The 21809-nt window shown below is 35.9% G+C and overlaps 1 protein-coding gene across 7 annotated transcripts; it reads left to right on the top strand.

Moving 5' to 3' along the window:
* Positions 1–4755: 4755 nt before the first annotated feature.
* LOC122074627 lies at positions 4756–18354 on the top strand. 7 transcript variants are annotated; one of them, XR_006139039.1, is made up of 6 exons: positions 4756–5439; positions 5583–6440; positions 7800–7873; positions 13223–13307; positions 17878–18002; positions 18085–18354. XR_006139039.1 is itself a non-coding variant. In XM_042639577.1 (6 exons), the coding sequence occupies exons 2-6, from the start codon at positions 6234–6236 to the stop codon at positions 18122–18124; spliced, it is 489 nt and encodes a 162-aa protein (XP_042495511.1). In that variant the 5' UTR covers positions 4758–5439; positions 5583–6233; the 3' UTR covers positions 18125–18354. The 7 variants fall into 7 exon arrangements, 1 of the variants encoding a protein (XP_042495511.1); XM_042639577.1 differs by lacking the exon at positions 13223–13307 and adding an exon at positions 10626–10668 and having other exon boundaries at positions 4758–5439; XR_006139054.1 differs by lacking the exon at positions 7800–7873 and having other exon boundaries at positions 4757–5439.
* The last annotated feature ends 3455 nt before the right edge of the window (positions 18355–21809 follow it).

Raw genomic sequence — 21809 nt, 5'->3', positions numbered from 1 at the left:
CATGATATGATCTTATGATTACCTTATGATTAGATTCTTGTACAGGTAAGTTTTATAATTAATACTTGCACCTTTTATTGGAAGTCAAAAATATTCTTTCCTCAGTCCAAGAATTAAGAAATTCTCACTTCATTGTGAGTGAAAGAAAACTTGATCCGCAAGAAGCTATTGTTTCGCTTTCTTTTACCTAATAGAACTAGAAGAATTGTCCGTTAACCTCTCAAACTGTCACATCTTTTTTTTGTGCTTCGTGCTGCCCACAAGAAGACCATAGCTTTTAGCAATTTTTCTAATATAAGTGGGATTTTGATTCAAATGTATTATTCACAGTGCCTTCTCATACATAGATAAGCTTCCTCTTATGTCACTATACAAGTGATCTGTCATGGTTTATGTTCTTATTTAATAAGAACAAGGTAAGAGTATCCCACCAAATCTCACCAAATATATGGTTGGCACTGAGATGTCTTAAAATTTAAAAATAGAATAAAAGGAAGAAAGGTTCAGATTATGTGGGGCCCTTATTGAGGATAGTTGGAGCCATGTTTTGATTTAATTTAAATTGTTGCTTCTTGATGTGAGACACCCCTTTGATAACATCAATTACTTAAAAAAGACTATAGAATATGTTGCTTACCCTGAAGTCCATAGAGTATCTTTGGGACCTCAATAGATTTGGATCATGAAAGCTGTTTGATTAGACTTTAATGCTTAAAATTTAAGGTTTAAACATAGGATCAATGATAGTTATAAAGAATCAAAGATGGTGGAGCTGTGATCTGTCTTATAATGGATGAAACTGAAGAATGAATCTGATATTTTATGTAGGTCAGCTTCTCATCAGTTGACATTTTTATCTGTTAAATTAATTACAACCAAATTATTAAAATGGTTGATGTCTAGTGAGGGCATTATTTAGGAAGTTCAATAGATTTTTTTTTTTTTAAAGGACAAGTGGCCCTACATGAGGCATTTGTTTCTGATAGGTTAGATTGATGTTAAAGTACTAAAAAAAAATTAATTTAATTCAATCCAGATGTCATCTCTTCGTTCAATTAAAATCATCTTCGCAACTTCATCGCCTAATATTCCAATCCCTAAACCGTAAACCCTAATCTCCTTTAATATTACATCTCTGGTTATTCTTGGATTTGTTCTTCCATGTTCTTAGATCCTTTTGAGTACCCACTACCTAATGCTTATAATCCTTGAGCATCTTGTACCCAAATGTGAAGGGGTTGCACTAAGATTTCCGGATGGATGGGTGGGGTATCAGTATATCTGACACATAATTTAAATGTGATAATTTGTCCTCTAAAAAGAAAAATATTGAATGAATTGATCGTAAATTACGAGATTTTACTAGTTCTTTCTCTTCTAGGGTTTAGCAGTATAACATGATTGACATCCATATATTCTTTAACAGAGAATTGTTGGATATCAGACCACATTCGCGTCTGTTTGGAAACCCTTCAGAACATGGCGCGTGGGACAATTTTGAGACTAGTAATTATTTAAAAGAGCTTCGAAATAGATTACACATTGACACCACATTGTGCCATGGTATGATAAACAAAAAATTGGCTAGAGAGAGAGAGAGAGAGAGAAGCTATAGTTACAGTTTGGAAATTTAGTATGTATCAAGGGAGCTTATACCTAACCCATCAGTGGGTGGATCTTTACAAATGTGTTAGATCCATGGATCAATATTTGCAATAATCTGATCCATTGCATGACTTGGTCTCAATCCAGTTGACATAAAGATTAGGGTTGAACTTGTTTAAATAACCGACTTTAATGTACACGTGACACTTGTATATTTTGAAAACTTAAACATTTATCATCATTGGGTTTTGAAAATATACAAGTGTCGCGTATATAGAGAGAATTGCACAATAATTGCAAGATTAAGAATTTGAGAGGATCAGGATCCATGACAAGATTTAGAGTGAAAAACTCCTTGATATTGTTTATTTGACTCCATGATTAGACACTTATTTCTTACCTATAGTCTTTTTTGGTCTGCCCCTTGCTCTTTTAGTTTCTTTTATCTGGATCAGATCATTTCTTCTTACTGTTGCATCCGTAGGCCCCTGTTGAACATAGTTATACCACCTCAAACTACTTTCTTGGAGCTTATCTTAGATCGGGGCAATTCCAAATCAGCCCTGAAACATTCATTCATTATTGGATTCATTTTTCATGCTTTAGAAATTTTACTTCCTAATTAATTTTTTCTCTTCACAAGCATGATTGTTGGAGAAGATACAATCATCGTAATCACATTTTTTCTATTCTTTTATATTTCTGCATGGTGACTCAGGTATACAGGAGAAGATGGCATTGAAATATCTATTCCTTCAGAGCATGCTGTAGATCTTGCAAAGGCAATCTTGGATAAGGCTGAAGGGAAAAAGCCATAGAATTCAAAATTTAAGATAAATTGGAACCAGTAACTATTGTATTTATATTGTAGTGATTGCGAATTCATAAAGGATTCTTATATTTGTATCTCTATTTGTGTTTCCCCAATAATATAAGAAAATTGTTTTACCATGTGATGCAGATGCATTGGAAAGAGGGAAATCATAGGGTGATTGCCCATGGAGTGCATAATTGGCTGACAAACAGTCTTTTTTCCCTTGGGAAGGGGGTTACCTATTTTGTGCCACCTTGTTTAGCTTACAATACCATGCTGTATCTTTATTAATCCACTTCAAGCCCTTGATAATTTAACTAAATTCTCAAGAGATTGACATATCTTCCATATGGTACAAACAAGGCGTCCAATGAATTTCTGTGCCCACTTAACCTATTTACTCAAATTTCTACAAGGAATACTTCATCTGATTCTTCCAATGAAGCAAGATTTCTCTGTTCTTTCTCCCTGGATAAAATGCCTAGATTAATTCTCAATGGCATATTGTCATTGATTTTTCGCACTACTTTTAAATCTTTAGTCCATCTATGTATTGCTAATTATTAGTGCTATATTATCCTTTATATTTAATGGAAAAAAAGTTTATGTGGGGAGTGTGGCTCTTGTGTCCACACAAATGGAAAGTAAAATGATCGGTCCACTCCCATAAAATGAAATATGACACATCTATGGATGCTTCTTCGTGTGCTCTCATTGGCCTTTGCATACATATTGCAAGAAACATTTTCACATTTTTAATTTAACATTCACATGGACACATGATCATTTGGTTCTTTTTTTTTTAATTTATAATTAATTAGTGGAAAACATCAAATTATTCTAGTACGTTAAAATCAATATATATCTAAAAAAGGAGCAACCTGGTGCACACGAGGGTCCCATTATTATAGGATCTATGAGTGGTAAATATACGCAACATCTCCTATTTCGTAGGAGCGGTTGTTTCGAAGTTTCAAACCTATGACCAACATGTTGCAATACACAGATTACAAATGTGCTATAAAATTATGGTGGATTAATACAATCCAACCTACCATGTAGGAATCTTCACAACAAGTACTTTCTTCCCCCACCAATTCTTTGACTATCACCATCTCAAATTTCAGCTACAGAATCATGATTTGTGCTACAGTCTCCAACCTCACTACTAATATGACTGGGATATGTTCTTTAATGATGACAAACTACTTGTTGACAAGAAACAATATTGAACGAGGGGTGGGGACTCTACTACTTGGTGTGCAATAGGAATAGTAGCGGGGTTGAGAAGTGAAGGAAGTCTGAAGCAAATATGAAGTCTAACGAAATTTAACTTTTGACCTAATCACCACCTCATGGTCTTGGAGCGTAACTCCTTTATTTTTGGATGTGTACAAATATATGGAAACTCTGGCTTTTGTCTTAGGCCTACTAATGAGGTAGGTTTTTTTTTTTTTTTTTTTTTTTTTTTTTTTTTTTTTTTTTTGTCAAACTAGCTCACATGACCCATGTTTAATAAGAACCCTATGTATATTTCTAATGCTGCGCAATGTAACCTATCAGCTCTTTTTTAATTACTTTTTGCTTTTAGATAATAAAAAAAATATGTACTATAAAATTCACCAATCAACATCACAGACACCAAAACATCATACCTTAATCGATTGGCCATGTGGACATTATAATTATAGGAAAATGAACTTTGTCAGTTAGTATAGCTTATGTTAGCACTTGTTAGAGAATTAAATCCTTATAATTAGACATAAGAACAACTTCTTGTCACCAAAATAGTGAACTAAGAAATAATATCATTCTTTTAAGAGAAACAGAACTGTAAATGGCAGCATGACCCATGTGCCAAGACACATGGGAGGTTAAATGCCTATCTTGCCCCACATGAAAGGCAGAAATTTCACCGTTATTGATACTTTCCATGTAGACTTCCATTGGTTTCTATTTTGGTATATAAGCCATGTTGCTTTTTATGGAACCTCTCTCTTCTTTTGATTGCCTTTTTATCTAATTCCCCAAAGCTATTTAATGCAAGGAGTGAGAAAAAATGTTTTTATAGCTTGGTGCTCTCTGTTTTGTCGGTCTTTTCTAATTGCCAGCCTCTTATCTAGGCCCTCAACGAAATCTCTATCTCTCTTGACTGGGCAACCTTAGAAATAGTCGATGATATTTTTGTATTATCTCTAGATTTTGCTTCAGTTTATTTTTGTTTCATTCCACGGGGTTCTACTAGAAAAGCCCATTCCTTGCAAGTGATGTTCTTAATTTTTGTTTTTCTCATACTTGTGGATTCAACCCCCACCTTTCTTCGTAAATAATTTATATCTCGGCAGGAGTTTCTTCTTGTCCCATTTTTTAGAATGACATTTCGTTTCTGTCCAAAAAAAAAAAGGTTTTTAAAAAATTGAGACTTATAATTAGAGTATTGACACCTCCTGCTTAATTTGTTGTGGAGATCACTGGTGAGGGCAGGTTATGGCATTTCAGTAAATCCAATTTTAAGGTGATCTTGTAATTTTCCCTAAAATAGAAACCCAAAAGAAGAAGATAGCAAATGTTTAACGATCGTTCTTTCCCGCCGTGTTCAGCATTTTATTTGGCGACTAGAAAGCTGCAAAGACTGCAACTCTCCCCTCCACTCCACTCCACTCTTGAAACCGACTTAAAACACCTACGGTTCCGCCATTGTTACTTCTTCACGAAAGGTTGTACAGCTCGTACACCTACTCCATCGCTCTTCCTACTGACGGCGAGGAAGTACACGGGAAGGGAAGGAATCAAATTAACTTCTTTCCCTCCCCCAGGTTTTCCAAGAAATCGTTCCTTTTATGCACTTAAATTATATATTTTTTCTTTCTTTCCTTCATTCTTTACATAAATTGATGCATTGATGACTCCCTGTGACGAAATTAGAATCTGAATAGCCAAGATGCGGGGGAACGGAGGTAATTCCGATGAAGAAGATTCTTTATCAGAGCTAGGTTCGCACTCGAGCGTTAGCGAAGGAGGTATTTCTCTGTGTATTCATTCGTTGTTTTCTTCTAGCTATCTTGATTCGTAAAGAAGGATAAATCTTTGAAAGGTTGGTCAGAGCTGTGAGATGGGGACAGAGACGTATTATCGTCGTTTACAAGGTCTTCTGGCTATGTAGGTGGAAGTTCTCCTCGTGAACCTCCGAGGGCGGAGGAAGAAAGAAAGGGCTCTGGCCTAGTAGATAAAGGAAAAGCTGTGATCGAAGTTAGTGACGATGATGATGTTTTTTATTGTTCCCCAAGAAAGGAAGACAGAAGAGGGGCTTTGCGACCCTTGACATTCTAGCGGAACTATGCAGTAACTTAAAAGCTGAACTTGAGAATAAAGAAAGCCGTGAAGAAGAACCACATCTCCATATTGAAGAAGACAGAGTTGGTCGTTTGCATGTACCTAAGAAGAAGAGAGGGAGGAAGATTTAAAAAAAGCCAGTATTAATGTGGGAGTTTTGGAAGGAGGAGAATGAGAGGTGGATCGATGCCCATGAGACAGCAGATGTTGAATCAGACCAAGTAGGTGAGAAAATTGATGAAATTGTTGGGCCTCCCCCTGATTTGCTGACTTCTCTGCTTAGGTACCAAAAGGAATGGCTTGCATGAGCTTTGAAACAAGAAGAATCATAAATCAGAGGAGGAATCCTAGCAGATGAGATGGGAATGGGTAATACCTTCCAGGCCATTGCACTTGTTCTTGCCAAACGGGCAATCCGTCAATCGACTAGTGGATCTGGTGTGCCTCACCTTAACCCAGCTCATCCACAGTGTTCCGTGAAATGAAAGGCACCCTCGCTGTTTGCCGGTTGGTTGCTATGAAGCAGTGGGAGAGTGAAATGCATCAGTCCACCCTCAAAGGGAGCACCAGGGTATTAGTATACGATGGGCCCTTCGTCCTGACTACATATTCCACCATTGGAGCAGAGTATAGAAATGTGATCTCATTGCTGCACTCTGCGAAGTGGGAACGCATTATTTTGGATGAAGTAAGCTTACATGCTCCTATCATTTATATTAGGAAAATACATCATAAAGTATTTGTGATTTTACAAATAGAGTCATTCTTTGTCCTTCTGACTTCCCTATGCTCTTATGAAAAGTGTCAAGAAGACATTTCTGCATGTTTCAAAAACTTGAATTTTCTTCAAAATAAATTGGTCCTCTGCTGACCGCTGTGTCCTCATAAGTGAAAAACCAAAAAGAGAAAGAACAGGAAACTGGTGTTTGGGATTGCATAATGAGGGGAAAATATGTGGAGAAAAATGATTCCTTAGGAAATTGTATATCATTGTGTTCTTAAAACCCATGACATCAAGGGTGAACTCTCTTAGAACCTCGTTAAAGCCTAGGGAAAGAGGTTCCTTTTAGCTTTAGGGGTAATACTATCAAAGTATTATATGAGCTAACAAACATGTTGAAATGAAGTTCATTCCTTTAAAAGGAAAATAAATAGGTGAATGCCATGACTAAATTTGACCAACACACCTATATAAAAGCTCATTCTGTATAAATGAAATAACTGAAAAAGGTTTCCCTTCTTCAATCTTTACTTGTCTTCTTTTATAGATTCTAGAAACTATTTGAATCATGCTAGCTGTTTCAACTCAGCCTTATCCCAACCAAATGGGGTCGGCTACATGGATCCTTTTTCTTCAATCAGCTTTATTCAAATCCATATTTGTTACTAATCCTAAGCTATGCATGCCTTTCCTCACCACTTCTCCAAGGGTCATTTTAGGCCTGCTACATTTGGCTCTTTTAGCCACTTCAATCTGAATCAAATCAACCTTCCATACTCCATTCAAAGTCCTCCATTGCACATGTTGATGCCACATCAAATGAATTTCTTGCAATTTATCATATATCGAAGCTACTCTTAAATTAGCACATTTCAGCAACACTAAGTTTGTTTATATGTTTTTTCTTCACTGCCCAACATTCAGCTCCATGCATCATTGTTGGTCGTATAACTATCCTAAAAATTTTTGCTTTGAGTTTTAAAAACCGCAATGTCTATAATCAGTTTTGAAATGTAGCTGGTGTTTCTTTTATTTACACATTTACTTGTTATCAAATGACAAAATATATTTTCAGTTGATCTATATGGCTTTCCACTTCTCAGAACTCGTGTTCTAATTTTCCTTTTAGTCATTTAAAAGTCACGTCTTATTTTTTTTTATCGAGGCTCATTACATCAAAACTAAGCATAGGAGTGCAACAAAAGCTGTTTTTGCTTTAGGTTCATGTTGGAGAACTTTATTCTCTAGTTAGTGGCATCTAAACTCATTGAGCATTTAGTTGTTGGTATTCTTTTACATTTTAAATTTGGAACTTGAACTGCACAGGTCCATTTTCTTCAGATCACACCTTACTCATATCTCTTCTGTATGGAGTGTGATTGTAAATCACTTGAGTTCAGGTAATTTACTGTTGGATATTGTCTTGCTTGGTCTAACAAGATGTCTGTTTCCATTCAGATGACTTTTATTTTTCTTTTTTTATTACATTCCTTTCATTCTATCTATTAATATTAACTTGGGAGTATTTCCTACCATGGAAAAATTAATGCAGTTGGATACAAGTGGGCTTGAAATCCCATGGATGTGGCCCAGCCCAATATGTTTTCCAAATAGCTAGTACAAGTCATAAGAGAACCTCTTGAATCTGTCTTATTTTATTCTAGAGAAATTTACATCCACATCCCCTCGCGTCTGTCCTTATTACATTCACCCCCCTCGCGTTTTATTTATTACTTTTAAACCCACCCAAACTAACACCGTGAGAGAAGTGTTAGTTTTTGAAATGGAAAAAGATGATTTTACCCTTCTTCTTCTTCTTCTTCTTCTTTGATTTCAGTCTTTTCCTTGATTTCCAAATTGATTCTCTCTTTGAAAAGCTGTGGAAGCCCAGTTCACCAGCAGCAGAGTTGCCCGGAACTTGGGATTGGGACTTACCGGTTGGTTTTTTTTTCTCATGGATCCTCTGTATACCTAAAGCAAGCTTACATGCACAATCAACTCTGCTACCGAGCAAACACTTATGTTTGACAACCACAGTTTTAGTTATCGGAATTGTATCGACAACATATTGATACGGTATCGGTGATAATGGACCCTAAATTTTAGGTTAAAAAGCAGACTGTTGATCTCGTATTGGATTGATATAGATCGTTATCAGGCATTGATGGCGACTAATATCGGTGCCAATATGGTGCTTTTAACTTGGACTTAATTTTCTAGAAGATTCTTTGAATGAACAAATGAAGCCCTATTGAATCGTCCAGTATCAGAAAATTCCCGACTAGGGTTTTTCGAATTAGTCAAGCTCACTTCATCCCACAACGAGGCCTTTTCGGAATGTCATGAATCAGACCTGCTCTTGACTTTGTTTTGATACCAGCAAATGCTCTTCATAAGATCCATGAAGCAGTTATTTTTATTTGCGAAAGCATGTCATGTTATTTGAAAATGGCCTATTGTTTTCTTTTCCAAATTCAAGTTCATATGAGTGCTCCATCTCTTTCAGAGTAGTAATATTTCACATGATTTTGTCCACGGCGGTGGTGGGATCCACGCTGTGGGGTCTTCGGCATCTGATCGATGTCGAATAGGCTGGGGAAGGAAGTTCTGGGCAACTCTGCTGGTGAAATGGGCTTCCATGCTTTAGCTTTTTGGGTTGCGAACTTGGTATCTTCCTCGTTAGTTACTTGGCTTGTGCTGGGGAATTTGTTGGTCTTGTTAATCAACGAAGAATCAGTGACTCTGCTAGTGAATTGGGTATCTTCCACGGCTTTTCAAAGAGAGAATCAATTTGGAAATCAAGGAAAAGACTGAAATCAGAGAAGAAGGAGAGAGAGAGAGAGGTGAGTTAGAGGCAAATAGAGAAGAGGAAGAAGGGTATGGTCTTTTCTATTTCAAAAACTAACACCTCTCTTATGGTGTTAGTTTGGGTGGGTTTAAATGTAATAAACAAAACGCGAGGGGGGTGAATGTAATAAGGACATACGCGAGGTGAGGTGGATGTAAATTTCCCTTTATTCTATTTAAGTTCACTAATTCCCAAATATGTTTGGGAGCTCTATTATGTAGTGTATCTTGGCTAACTAAATTGTTTAACAAGATTATGAGCACAAGGAAAGTGCCAACTGAATGGAGAAGAAGCATTGTAGGTCCAATATACAAAATAGTCAGTGCCGCAATAACTATAGAGGCATATAGCTAATGAGTCATACTATGAAATTATGTGAAAATGTTACTGAAGCCCACATGAGAAGAGAAACTAGTATATCGGAGAACAATGGTTCATTACGCCGAGTAGATCTACGATAGAAGCTATTTAATTACTTAGGAGGCTCATGAAAAGATTTAGAGTTTGCGAGAAGAATCTCCATATGGTCTTTACTGACCTAGAAAAAGCCTATAATAGAGACCCTAAAGATTTAATTTTCCATGTATTAGAGAAGAGAAAGGTGTCGAATAAGTATGTGAAAATAATTAAATATATGTATGAAGGAGTGTTGACTAGTGTGAGAACCGTGGGAGGTTAAAGTAGTGAATTCCCAATCATAATTGTGTTACATCAAGGTTCAACTTTAATTCCTTACTTGTTTGTGCTTATCATGGTTTTAAGTGTCAGTGCGTATCGTGCCGTATCGGCCGATATGTATCGGCATGATACATACTGATACGCTACAGGGAATTTTGGGCCCTCTTTTGTGTATCGGCGTAGCGGTAGTACCGTATCGTGCCGTACTGTATCGGTATCGATACGTACGATACTCTGCGATACGAACTTTTGAAAATATGAAAATTCCCGTGAGTATCGGTAAGTATCGGTACCGTATCGGTACGTATCGACTGTATCGTATAGTATCAAACCGATACGTACCGATACGGCTACTTAAGTGTGAATGTGCCTTTTGTTGTTTGAAACAAACACTTCAAACTCTCACCAACAGTTTTCTATATTTCTCTTCTTTCTTCCCCTTTGATTCACACACCTTTTTGGAGACTCAAATAGTAGATTGAAAGAAACATTGTGGAAGTGAATGGTTCAAAGAAGGAGAAAAACATAGTCCAAGAAGAACCTTGAACTTGAAAGTTGAAAATTTTGAATAGTAAGTTCTTGAATCTTTACTCACTTTTTTCATCTTTAACCACGACACTCTTCAGGGCACTCATCACAGTGGCAATGGCAATGAGGAAAGAAAAAACTGTAAGAAACTCATACCTCATCATTTTGAACATTTTCAATTCAATATATTTGTCTATCAATACGATACCCTCTACTTAAGTATTTATGCATTCTACATGTTATATATAGCTTTTTTTAACTGTTTTTTTATGCAAAAGTGTGTAAAAATGTGTTCCCTATCCATTTATGTGCATATCTTTAGTGTATCTTAGCATATCTCCGATACGATACAATACCCTCCGATACGTATCTTAATTTTAACCGACCGATACGGCGACCGATACCGATACTTTAATCCTTGATGCTTATCATGGATGATTTAACCAAGAACATTCAAGATGATATTCCTTGGTGTATGACTTTTGTTGATGATATTTTTTTGGTGGATGAGACCAAAACACGGATTAACGCTAAGTTAGAGTTATGGAAATCAACCAAAGAATCAAGACACTTTAAAATAAGTAGAAGGAATATGGAGTATATGGTGTATAACTTTAGAGACACTAAGACGAATAACAAAATGGTGAAATTGAGAAGAGAGAGATACCGCAAAGTGATTATTTTAGATATCTGGGGTGAAGTATAAATAAAGAAGGTGATATAGAGGATGATGTTTCAAAGAAAGTTAAAGTGGTGAGATGCATCCGAGTATTGTGTAATCAGTGCATTCCTTTAAAGCTTAAAGGAAAATTCTATAGGATGGTTGTATGATCGGCTATGATGTATGGGGCGTAATGTTGGGCAGTTAAGAAGCGTCATAAAGATAAATTAAGTGTAGTAGAGATGAGGATGTTGAGATGGATGGGCAGAAAAACTAGGAAGGATAAAGTAAAAAATGACTATATTGGAGCTGATTTGGGAATTGCCCCTATACATGATACGCTCCAAGAAATTCGTTTGAGGTTGCATAGCCATGTTCAACGGAGGCTTTTGGATGCACCAGTTCGGAGGAGTAATCTGATTCAGATCAAAGGGACTAAAAAAGCAAGGGGCAAGCCTAAAATGACCCTAGGAGAACTAACGAGGAAAAACATGCATAGTTTAGGTCTTGACTCAAGTATGACCACGAATAGAGTTGTTTGGAGAGCAAGGATCCGTGTAACCGACCCCATTTATGTGGGATATTGCTACGTAGTTGTTGCTATGGTGTTCTTATATTTTTACTATTATTCTTAACATTTTTTCTTTGCATAGATCCATGTAGCTGAACCCATTTAGTTGGGATAAGGCTGAGTATGTTGTTGTTGCTTCGGTAATCTAGAGATTGGAGCTGAAATAAATAAGGATAAGGATAATTTTCATCTTTGAATTAGGGGTGTCATGGAAAAAAGTGACATATGGAGTTAGGTGACCTTACTTTACAATATCTATGTGTGATATTAAACGTTTGAAGTTTGAGCTTGATCCCAAAGTCTCTTTACTAGTTTCTTTGTATACTTTAGTGTGTCTTTGGCAGTAAGATGTGCTAAGCATTGAAGTCTCCAACAGAGACCAATTGTGGCCTGAAAGGTCCTAATTTGTATGTATTTTTCCTTTCTTAAATCTGTTTCATGCTCATAACCTTTACAATTAAAATGTAAACTGCAGTAAGTGGCATTTAATAGGAAAGAGTGAAGGATAATGTGAATGAAGATATAAGTGTACCAATGACTATGAATTATTGTATTTTTTTTGGATATTTGGCTGTGATATGATCATGTTTATAATCTAATTCATTGATAATTCTTTTAATGGTATAAAATGGGGAAAAATAAATAAATTCTTCCAATGAGTTAGTTATATTAATTTTTAGAATATAAGATCTTCCTGGGGGTATCCATCAGTGCACCCTGGACTAGCCTGCATGCGGGGCTCTCATATGGTGCAGATACATAACTTGGCTTGTTGCTATCCTCAATTCCTCATTAGTCATTACCATATTTTGTGTATAGGAAGTTAAGATCTTATTGGAATACTGGCCATTTGGTCACTTGCATACTGAAATTTAGTTGATTTCTTCTTTTCATTACATTACATTTGGAATTCCATTTTTCATTCTTAACTCTCTGAAACTAACAACTCTGCTATATCTACATTTTGGAACATTCTGCCGGTTGCAATTCCAAAAGAAAGTGCAACTGTGGCCATTATCATCATTTTTGGTGGTGGAAAAGAGTGAGTTTAACATATTGTTAGTCATTTTTGTTTTTATAATTACTTTGGTTGTTGTCATCATGGCCTGAGGTTTAACTGTGACATTTTTTCTGCTTTTAATATCTTCTTATCCTTTCTATATTAGTATATTTCTAAACCTATACTAGCACAGGAAGATAATGTCAACCAAAACAGAAGCCGCAGAAGAGCAACGGTTTTACTAAAACATAAACTTTTGAAAAGCATAGCACTAAGACGCACTAAGATATTTCCCTTCCTCTTAAATTAAGTGCAGCTATTCCTCTCTCTCTTATATGGGTTAGGCCGTCAGGGAGTCTTGATGAAGAAGGTTTCCCTGTCTGTGGGAATCAACCCTGTTTCTTATGGCTGAGGAAAACCTTGATTGCCTTTCTCTTAATTTCTGATGTCCCTGATTTACTAGGTTCACTTGAGTCAAGATTCTTTTGATGTTAAAGAAGAAGATTATTACAAATCACTGTATAATGAAGTCGGTTACAATTTAATACGTGAGTTCTCTTGCTTATTTTCTTCTTTAGTTTCTTTGTATTTGGCGATATGCTGCAGCTCCATCTTAATTCTTTTACGCACCTTTCATACACCAAGCAACTTTCTGCTATCTCCTTTCTCTTTACACCACTTACATTAGTTCTATGATCTTTTTATTGCCTGTTTCATCTTTCTTAATTTATTTGCTTTTAATGTGTGTATGAGTTTGTGTTTATCTGTTTATATGCCATAAGTTTTATTTACTTCCAATTATATAGTATAGGGAGAAGGTTTTCTCGTATGGTGGTCTACATAGCCAAACCTTGGTTGGTTGACAACTTCTGCCATATGGTAGATCGGATTGGGCCGAAATTTTGAGGACATGTAAACCCCAGGAGCCTTTGCTTGCATGTCAAGTTTCAGCCCAAATAGATTTTTCCATCTGGTAAAACAAAGCATTGAATAATATGATATTTTGTAGTGATCAGAGTACAATATGTGTGCAAGGACATACACGGGAGTGCAGGCCAATACATGGGGGGAGTAAATGATCGAATTAGAGTCTAAAATCTATGTGGTCTATTAAGACTATCTCCTTACTCCCAGGTATCCAATGGTAGGATTTGCCATTTGACCCTTCCACGTTGCAGAATTAAGTGTCCAGACTAGAGATCCTGCGCTGCTGACAAGGGAAACTTTTTAAAATTTTGTTTATGTTGAATTTTACTCTTCTCATCTGTTTATTCCAAGAAAATTTTCCCCAAAAACCTGAGCTCTAGCTCTGGCTACCAACTGAAGGAAGCTTCTTTATAAGTATCGCTCTTTCCCTGGATCTTGCTTTAGCTTTCCCTTATTAATTTCAGAACGTCCCATCCTCAAATGTTACTAGCATTTCTTTTCCTAGTCTTAAAAGGAATTTAAAATTTTTAAATATTAAACCTCCGCTGTGTTCAATGGATATGTCAATATTTTCTTTGTAAATATTCTTCTGGCTGCTAATCCGTCCAGTTTTTGGAGAACCAAAGCTTCCACATTCCTCTTGAATCAGCACACACCTCTCCTCTCACCTCCTGCCACAGTGATTTAGGGATGTACATTTGCTACAATCCTCTACACCTCTAAAATCTTGCAACGTCTAGTACGATTAAAAAAAAAAAAAATCTTACTATAAATTATGACTTAGAATTCCACCCCCTTTTCAATAGCACATGAATGTGATCTGTATTTTTCCTGAGTTTGCATAACGAGAACTCTAGCCCATTGGAATAGGAGAGAGAGAGCAAGGGAATTGATATAACTAACTCTCCCATTGGTCCACATTTTTTTATTACAATGTAACGGCTTGATGGACACAAACGACAATTATAGACATTAACAACTAAAAGACAGTATTAACTATAAGAGTGTAAGAGAGTAGTTGATTCTCTTTAGTGTCAACATGAAATATTTAAGTTTTTTTCATACTTCTAATGGTATAAAACAAATTTCTTATAATATATTTTGTATTGTTATTTGGTAATTTTCCTATTCTTTCCATACGTGTAGCTTTATCTTCCTTGTTTTTAGTATATCTTTTCTTTCTGTACTTCAACTGTTTCTTAATACTACTAAACAAAGCCCCAGAAGACCAAAATAAAATGTAGTTCCCCACAGTAGGAAGCCCAGCAGGTGAGAGTTCTGATTGATTGTGATACTACAAAATTTCATGCTGCTTTACAAGTATTCTTATGCTGTTGGTTAATTCTCGTATTATGTGCAAGCAGTTCCTGGACAAGTTTCTATATGATGTGCTCTGTAATTGGCAAATACATTGAAAATGGAACCATATTGAATAATTTCATCCACATATTTCGACTCCTTACAAGATTGCAACAGGTGGGCATTAATCCTGTCTACACACCAACTGTTGGTTTCTGCTACATCTGTATAATATTACACTTCTTAACCATTGACTTTCAAGTTTAAGATGATTCTTGATACTTTTCCATCTCAAAAGCAATTCTTTGTTGGTGTTTGTACATTTGAAAGCAAGGTTAAGTTACCAGTTTGGTGCAATTTGGTTGCAGACCATGATCAAGTTGACTTACTTATGGTCGAGTACTTCATGGAGTTTCTTACACTTTCTGTATTATTTTCTAAACATTAATAGCAGTTGAGGATGTTGGCCATGAGGAAACTGCCCTTTTTCTATTGTTTGCACTGCCTCATTGTGCATGAATCTTATTTGAAGTGGTAGATGCATATGCTACATCGTGTTTAGGGCTGTAGATGGACTGAATATGGATCAGGTATATTTGTGTATTCTCTCTGATTATTCAACTGGATATCTAAGATCTAATGGATCATATGGACCCAATACATATTCAGATCTGTTTGATATCAAAATATTGGGTCCAGATATCAGATATCCAAATAAGGTTTTAATTAATAAATATATATATATATATATATTGTGTGTGTTGGGGGGGGGGGAGGAAGCACATGAAAAAGAGTACAGATTCTGTAATTTTTACAAACTGAAAATATACTTACAAATTATATTATTAAAAATACTAGATATCCAACACATTTATCTTTTATGGGTATATGTTACTGATTATAAAATCTATATGCTCCATCCGAAGTATATCTAGTTGATTTATATAATCGTATGCATATATTTATATCAGGTATATATATCTTACCTGTTCATATGACTGATATAAGACATTATTAAACAGGCCACATATTAATCAGACCAGATATTGGCATAAATATTGATACAGACATGGTTAACATCCAACCCTTTTACAGATGTAATTATTAATGACCGATATCTTCTCAGATCCAAGAGGAAGAAGACGCTTATTGTCAATCCCAGATTTGTCATTCAGAGCCTTTGGTTTAGAAAGAATGTTGTGGCATTTGACATCTAAATAGCACATTTTTCCATCTCAATAGGTGGCTTGAATTAGGGCATCCATTTGTAAGAGTTCAACACTTACAATTAAAGCAACCTTTTTCCCATATTTTATTATATATAAGGTATCTGTTCTATAGGACCTTGTAAAGAATGTGAAGGCCAATATTTTAACCCCAGGTTTTCTCTTCTTATTTATTAAAAAGAGAAGAACTTGAAGAGGTCCTAAATTTCAATGTCAAAAGAAAATGGAAACAAAGTTGCTGGTGGTAAACTTGTATGTTAATTAGCAGGAAGATGTAAAGTCTACTTACTTCTGCAATCTCACTACATGTAACAGAAAATTCACACTGAAAAGGTAAGGGGTGAGTATAAAGTATCAAAAGACATTTAACTTACTTGTTGGTTCTTATGGGAAAGGATTTGAGAATCATTCTTAGATGTTTGAAAATTTATCAAAGGGTGACAGAGTGAGGCTCGGGGAAGATTTATAGTTTAGCCTTTCCGTGTCTTTAAGTGGAGAAATGTTAGACAATTTAGACGGAAGAAGCCTAGAAGTAGGAAGGAGCCAGACAACCAAGGTTTTGCAATTTAGGAGGAATGTGAATGAGAAAAATCAACTCATTTGCTAATCTCATGTATATGGGGGAGACCTTCTCACAGACCATTCCATGGTGTCATAGACAATGGCTCTGGTAATGAGCTCCATGTGTATGACAATTGCTTTGTCTTTCTAGATGGCTTCTTTGGAGAAAATTACTGTGGCCCACCTTTGCATCATCAGTCTTTATTATGTGAAGACACTGACTGTTACTTGATCTAAATCATGACTATTCTTCGTAAGTGAGATTTAGAAACACTTTCTATGGATTTTTAGGATCTGGAACTACCTAAATGACTTTCTTGGATCTAATATTAGGGAGGAGTAATAGCAGCCAGCTTTGGGAACAGATCCAAATCTTCTGAAGTATCAAATGTTGTTCCAAGGTAATTTTGGAACAGAAAGAGCAATAGAATTTTCAAGGATGAAGTATGCAGTGAATAGAATTATTTCATTACTCCATTTTGATTGATGGTTTATTATTTGAAAATTCAGAATTTTTTGAGGGAATTAAAGAGAATTATTTTGTTACTCCAGCAACAGCTGCAGTTAAATTTATGGGATAGCATTTGCACGCTCAAGACATTTTCTTGTTGTCTTGAATGTATACTTGTTTGAACATCAGGTTTAAGAAGTTCCTCATGCACAATCCTTCAAAAGGATAGACATGAAATGTAAACAGAGCACATGAAGAAGGTAAAAGAGTAATTCAAAATTGTATCAGAGTTCACTCAAGTCCATTCATATTTTAAATTGAAATGTTTCTTTTGGAACTTTAGGATAGACTTTTCTAGATCTTCATATATTTCCAAGGAGAAAGCAAAGATAACACTATAAAGTCTTTGCTTCTATAAACTCTGGGTTGTTTCTTCATGCGCAAAATTAGTTTCTCAAGACTCAGCTGTAAGTAAAACTTAGACAAAGCCTGGATGAACTTTTGATTCATGAAATGTCTTTTTGTTCTAGTTCAAGACCTCCCCGTTATTCTGAACTTCGAATATGAAGTGAGGTTGTCTTAAGATTAACAGTCCATGAGAAATACCATTTTTGCAAGTTCTTATGGCTGATTTGTCTCTTTGAATCACCACAGGCAGTGGATCATCCATACCTTGTGGTTCATTACCAAACTGCTGCACTAAATAATGGGAGCACAAGCCATCCTGATAATGGTGAACAAGTTTGGGCATTTGCCTTGGGGCAGCAGAAGATCCTGTGGTGAGACATCAAGTTGTGTTTAGACCACCTGATATTGTGTGTACATTCAATCCTTTTTTTCATTGCCATCCTCGTCTTTCAGGTTACCTCTTGCCACCATGTCTTCTGTAAGGGTTGTTTGATAAGACTACTTTGCAGCAATGGGAGAAGCCTCATGCCCCTCATGTATTAATATGCTTACTGATGACTTCACACCAAATTTTAGTCCAATGGTGAAGGGGACTAAACGTTCTAGTATTCTGGGCAGAATTTGTCTCGAAGATTTTCAGGCTAGCACAAAAATTGAAGCCTTGGTATGGAGACGCTGAGTAGATTCCCCTACCCCCTCTCTTTGCTATTTTAATTGACAAAATATATCATTCTGGATGAAAAATGGAATTCCTTTGAAGAATAAATGAAAAGAAAAGCCAGAAGAATAATAACTCCAAGCAGACTGTTTGGCATATCTTCTGCTGTGAGATTTGCTGACATAGGTCTCCAGCTAAATGAGATATTCAGGAAGGGTGCTAAATGTTGCATTTCCCTGTTAAGATTGGAGAATCTCCATGCAAAAACACCATTAAAAGAGAAATATCTGATGACTAGAGCACATTCCCTCTCCCCTACGAGTTGTCTGGAAGAGAACTTCACTAAAACCAAACAAACTAATTTGACTTTATACCATGGGTGAATCTGCTACTTTAATGGGTCCCAAGTGCAGCTGCATCTTAGACCCCAAGCCTTCATTTAGCCTTCTCACACCCCCGAGGACCTATCATCCCCTAAGATCATTCACTAAAATTGAGGTTAATGACATCTCCAAGAGGATAGTATCTGGTCCTTAAGCATAATAAAGAAGCCAAATGGAGGGTCCAGGAAGAGAATTCCTGGAGTAACTTTTGTGTTTATTTATTATTATTATTATTTTTTAAATATATAATTATTAGATAATACATATATCACAATTATGGAGTTTATGTGTTTGAAGAACCACCATCGAAGCATCCGTACTTGACTTACAGCTATAATGCAAGAGAAAATGGAGTTTGTGTAGGCCATCTTTCTGTCGAAGCACTTGCTTTTTCGATTTTGATATTTCTGTTAACCAATGGGCCTACAATGTAAATCGACAGAGTATACCCTGTGATGAGTATTTGATTTTAAGTTTATTGAATTTTTTGCTTGCATATTTGTTGAATTACCTTCAGAATATTCATATATTCATTCTTTAATGTACCACAGAGCCCAATGCCCAAGGATCTTCCACCATTATTTAGCCTTGTCAAACCATTATGTACCTATTGTATTATCCCACGGAACGCAAACACAGATTTGCAAGAGAGAGAAAGAGAGAGAGAGATTTAAAAACAGGAATCGTTTATAAATCAGTCCCTGCCGATTCTGATTCGGATCGAATTGGAATCGGAAGAAATTGATCCTAAGAATCTTAGAATCGGCCATTTCCCCATCCTTCCCTTCTTCATCATCATCATGGGCTTTCCTACGGAGATCCTAAAATATTTCTTATTGGACGAAGTCGATGATGCCCTAAAGCTATTTCTATCTGTATGGTTATGCTAGAAGCAATATCGGAAGACTATAAAAGGTTGATTATTAAATCAAATAATAAGAAAGTGATAGCTTATTTGAAGGATGGAATCCTTATTTCTCTTTTGAAGTTGAGATATATCTTGGAGGATATTCTTCTTTTGAATCTCATATTTTCAGATATATTCTTAGGGAATATAATAATTTGATTGACTCCTATTTTAAAGTTTTGTATTTGTATTTGTATTTTTATATTTATTTTGTATAGTTAGGCCCCAAGGAAAATTGAACTCATGACCTCTTAATTTTGAGGTGTTGGTGTTTGCCAACTAAGCAAACCTCCTTGGGTTACTCTAACGGGTTTTGGTTACAAGATAATCATATCAAGCGCCAGACTGCATATTTCTTAAGAAGGGACAAATTTACCAAAAGAAGGGACAAATAACCAGTTGTTCAATAGGTGTGGTAGTGCTGTATATTATTCTGTAGTAGCTCACTTTATGCTTGGCTTACCAAGAATTCTGTTGGCCTTCACAAATTTTCAATTCTTTGTCAATTGGGTTTTTTTTTTTTAGGTGTAAAGACCCGTTAAAGGAAGAAATTTATTGAACATCCAAGGGAGAAAGCTGCATTATAAGGTTTAGAATATCCTCCAGAAATGGAGACTTCCAAAAACCTTGATGGGGTTGACCAACTGCCCATTATGAAACAAAGTGGGCAATAATATTCAAAGATCTACTAACATGAAAAAAAGCAAGACTCAAAACAAGTTTGTAAGACTTAAACATTTGAAATGATGGATGAAATCTCAACCGAAGAAAGAATTCTTTGTCCATTGTTGCACATTAGGTGTTGTGCAATTCAAATGTTCATGATATCTTAGCTTCACATTGAAGAACCATGTATGATTGATTACTAAGAAGGCCAAGTTCTATGCAAGGTATCTATAAGTGAAGCAGTATGAGAGGTGGTTCTGCAAGGAAGCATGTTCTGAGGTAGGGAATCTCACAATCACAAACGCACCACACAGATTGCTGCCAAAACTCAATTCATTATCTTCAATCTACCTATCGTCTGATAACAACCTTGTATTTATAAAAAAAAGAAAAATATATTGAAAGTCTCCTAATCGTATCAATATCGATTGAGACCGACCCCAAGACCAATCTCAAGTTTTAAGACCTTGTTCCCTAACGGACACAAGGAGTTTTTGCTTATCAATTTAACCCTTTGAACACTGTTCTCTACAAGATTCTATCATATGTAAATTCATTAATTTTCCCACACTCTAATCTAACCAAAAGATTTATAAAGATAAAAGTAAGTTGATTCACTCTCTATATGACACTTATGAGGACCCTTCATTAAAACATAAATTTTCTAAGAAATTTTCATCTATTTTTCATATAATCAATTTTTTTTTTCGTTTTGTTAATGACCCCATATATATATATATTCGATCCTTTTCAATATGGATAGTAGGAGTGTCAATTTCAAGCTTGAACCAGTCTGCCCAATATATAATTGGTTGTCCCCGATGCAAGGATGCTATCCAACAGGCGCCCAATATGTTTAAAACTACTTTATAATCTTCTTAAAGCCTATTTACAAAACCCAACTTACATAAAGCTCGTTTATATTTCGTTTAGAGATTTTTAAAGCATGTTTACTAAATCAGCACATTTAAAGCCCGATTATAGCACGGCTGAGATAAATGTCCCATTAACCTCCCATCTACAACCCGTTTAGACTGATTAAAATTCGGTAGCCAATCGACCGTTTATAAATGACCAGGCCTAGCATACAAGGACAGATTACTTAAAAACGAGCTAATTATACTACAAGGCCCTAAAATGGGAAAACCCAATTAAACCCAACCGAAATTGGCCTAGTCCGACCCAAGCTGCAAGGTTGCGCCTGCTAAACTACTAATTAATCATGTTTTGTGACCGTCGGATTGGAATTCGATCGATGCCCTCATCTCATGCTTTTATACAAGTACCACTCAGACATCAAAATTCTCTTCCAAGTTCCAACGGTTGGTTCCAAGCTTAGATAACGGACTCCATGTCAGTGATCAGTAGTCCCATAGCAGTTAGCATTTCCTTAACAGAAAACAAACTCACCGAGGTTTCAAGTTTAATACTCGTATCCATCGATTCAAATTGATTAATATCAGTATCAGCTGCGACCGATATTGAAACTTGTAGGGGTGAAAGTTTGACCCTAATAACTCAAATCTGTTCTGGTCCATCTTGAGCCCAAACAGGGTTTGAGCCA

This window comes from Macadamia integrifolia, chromosome 1 (assembly GCF_013358625.1).
Source record: "Macadamia integrifolia cultivar HAES 741 chromosome 1, SCU_Mint_v3, whole genome shotgun sequence".
In the NCBI taxonomy this organism is placed as follows: domain Eukaryota; kingdom Viridiplantae; phylum Streptophyta; class Magnoliopsida; order Proteales; family Proteaceae; genus Macadamia; species Macadamia integrifolia.
Note: the sequence above shows the minus strand (reverse complement) of the source record. Positions and strands in the feature narration are given on the sequence as shown.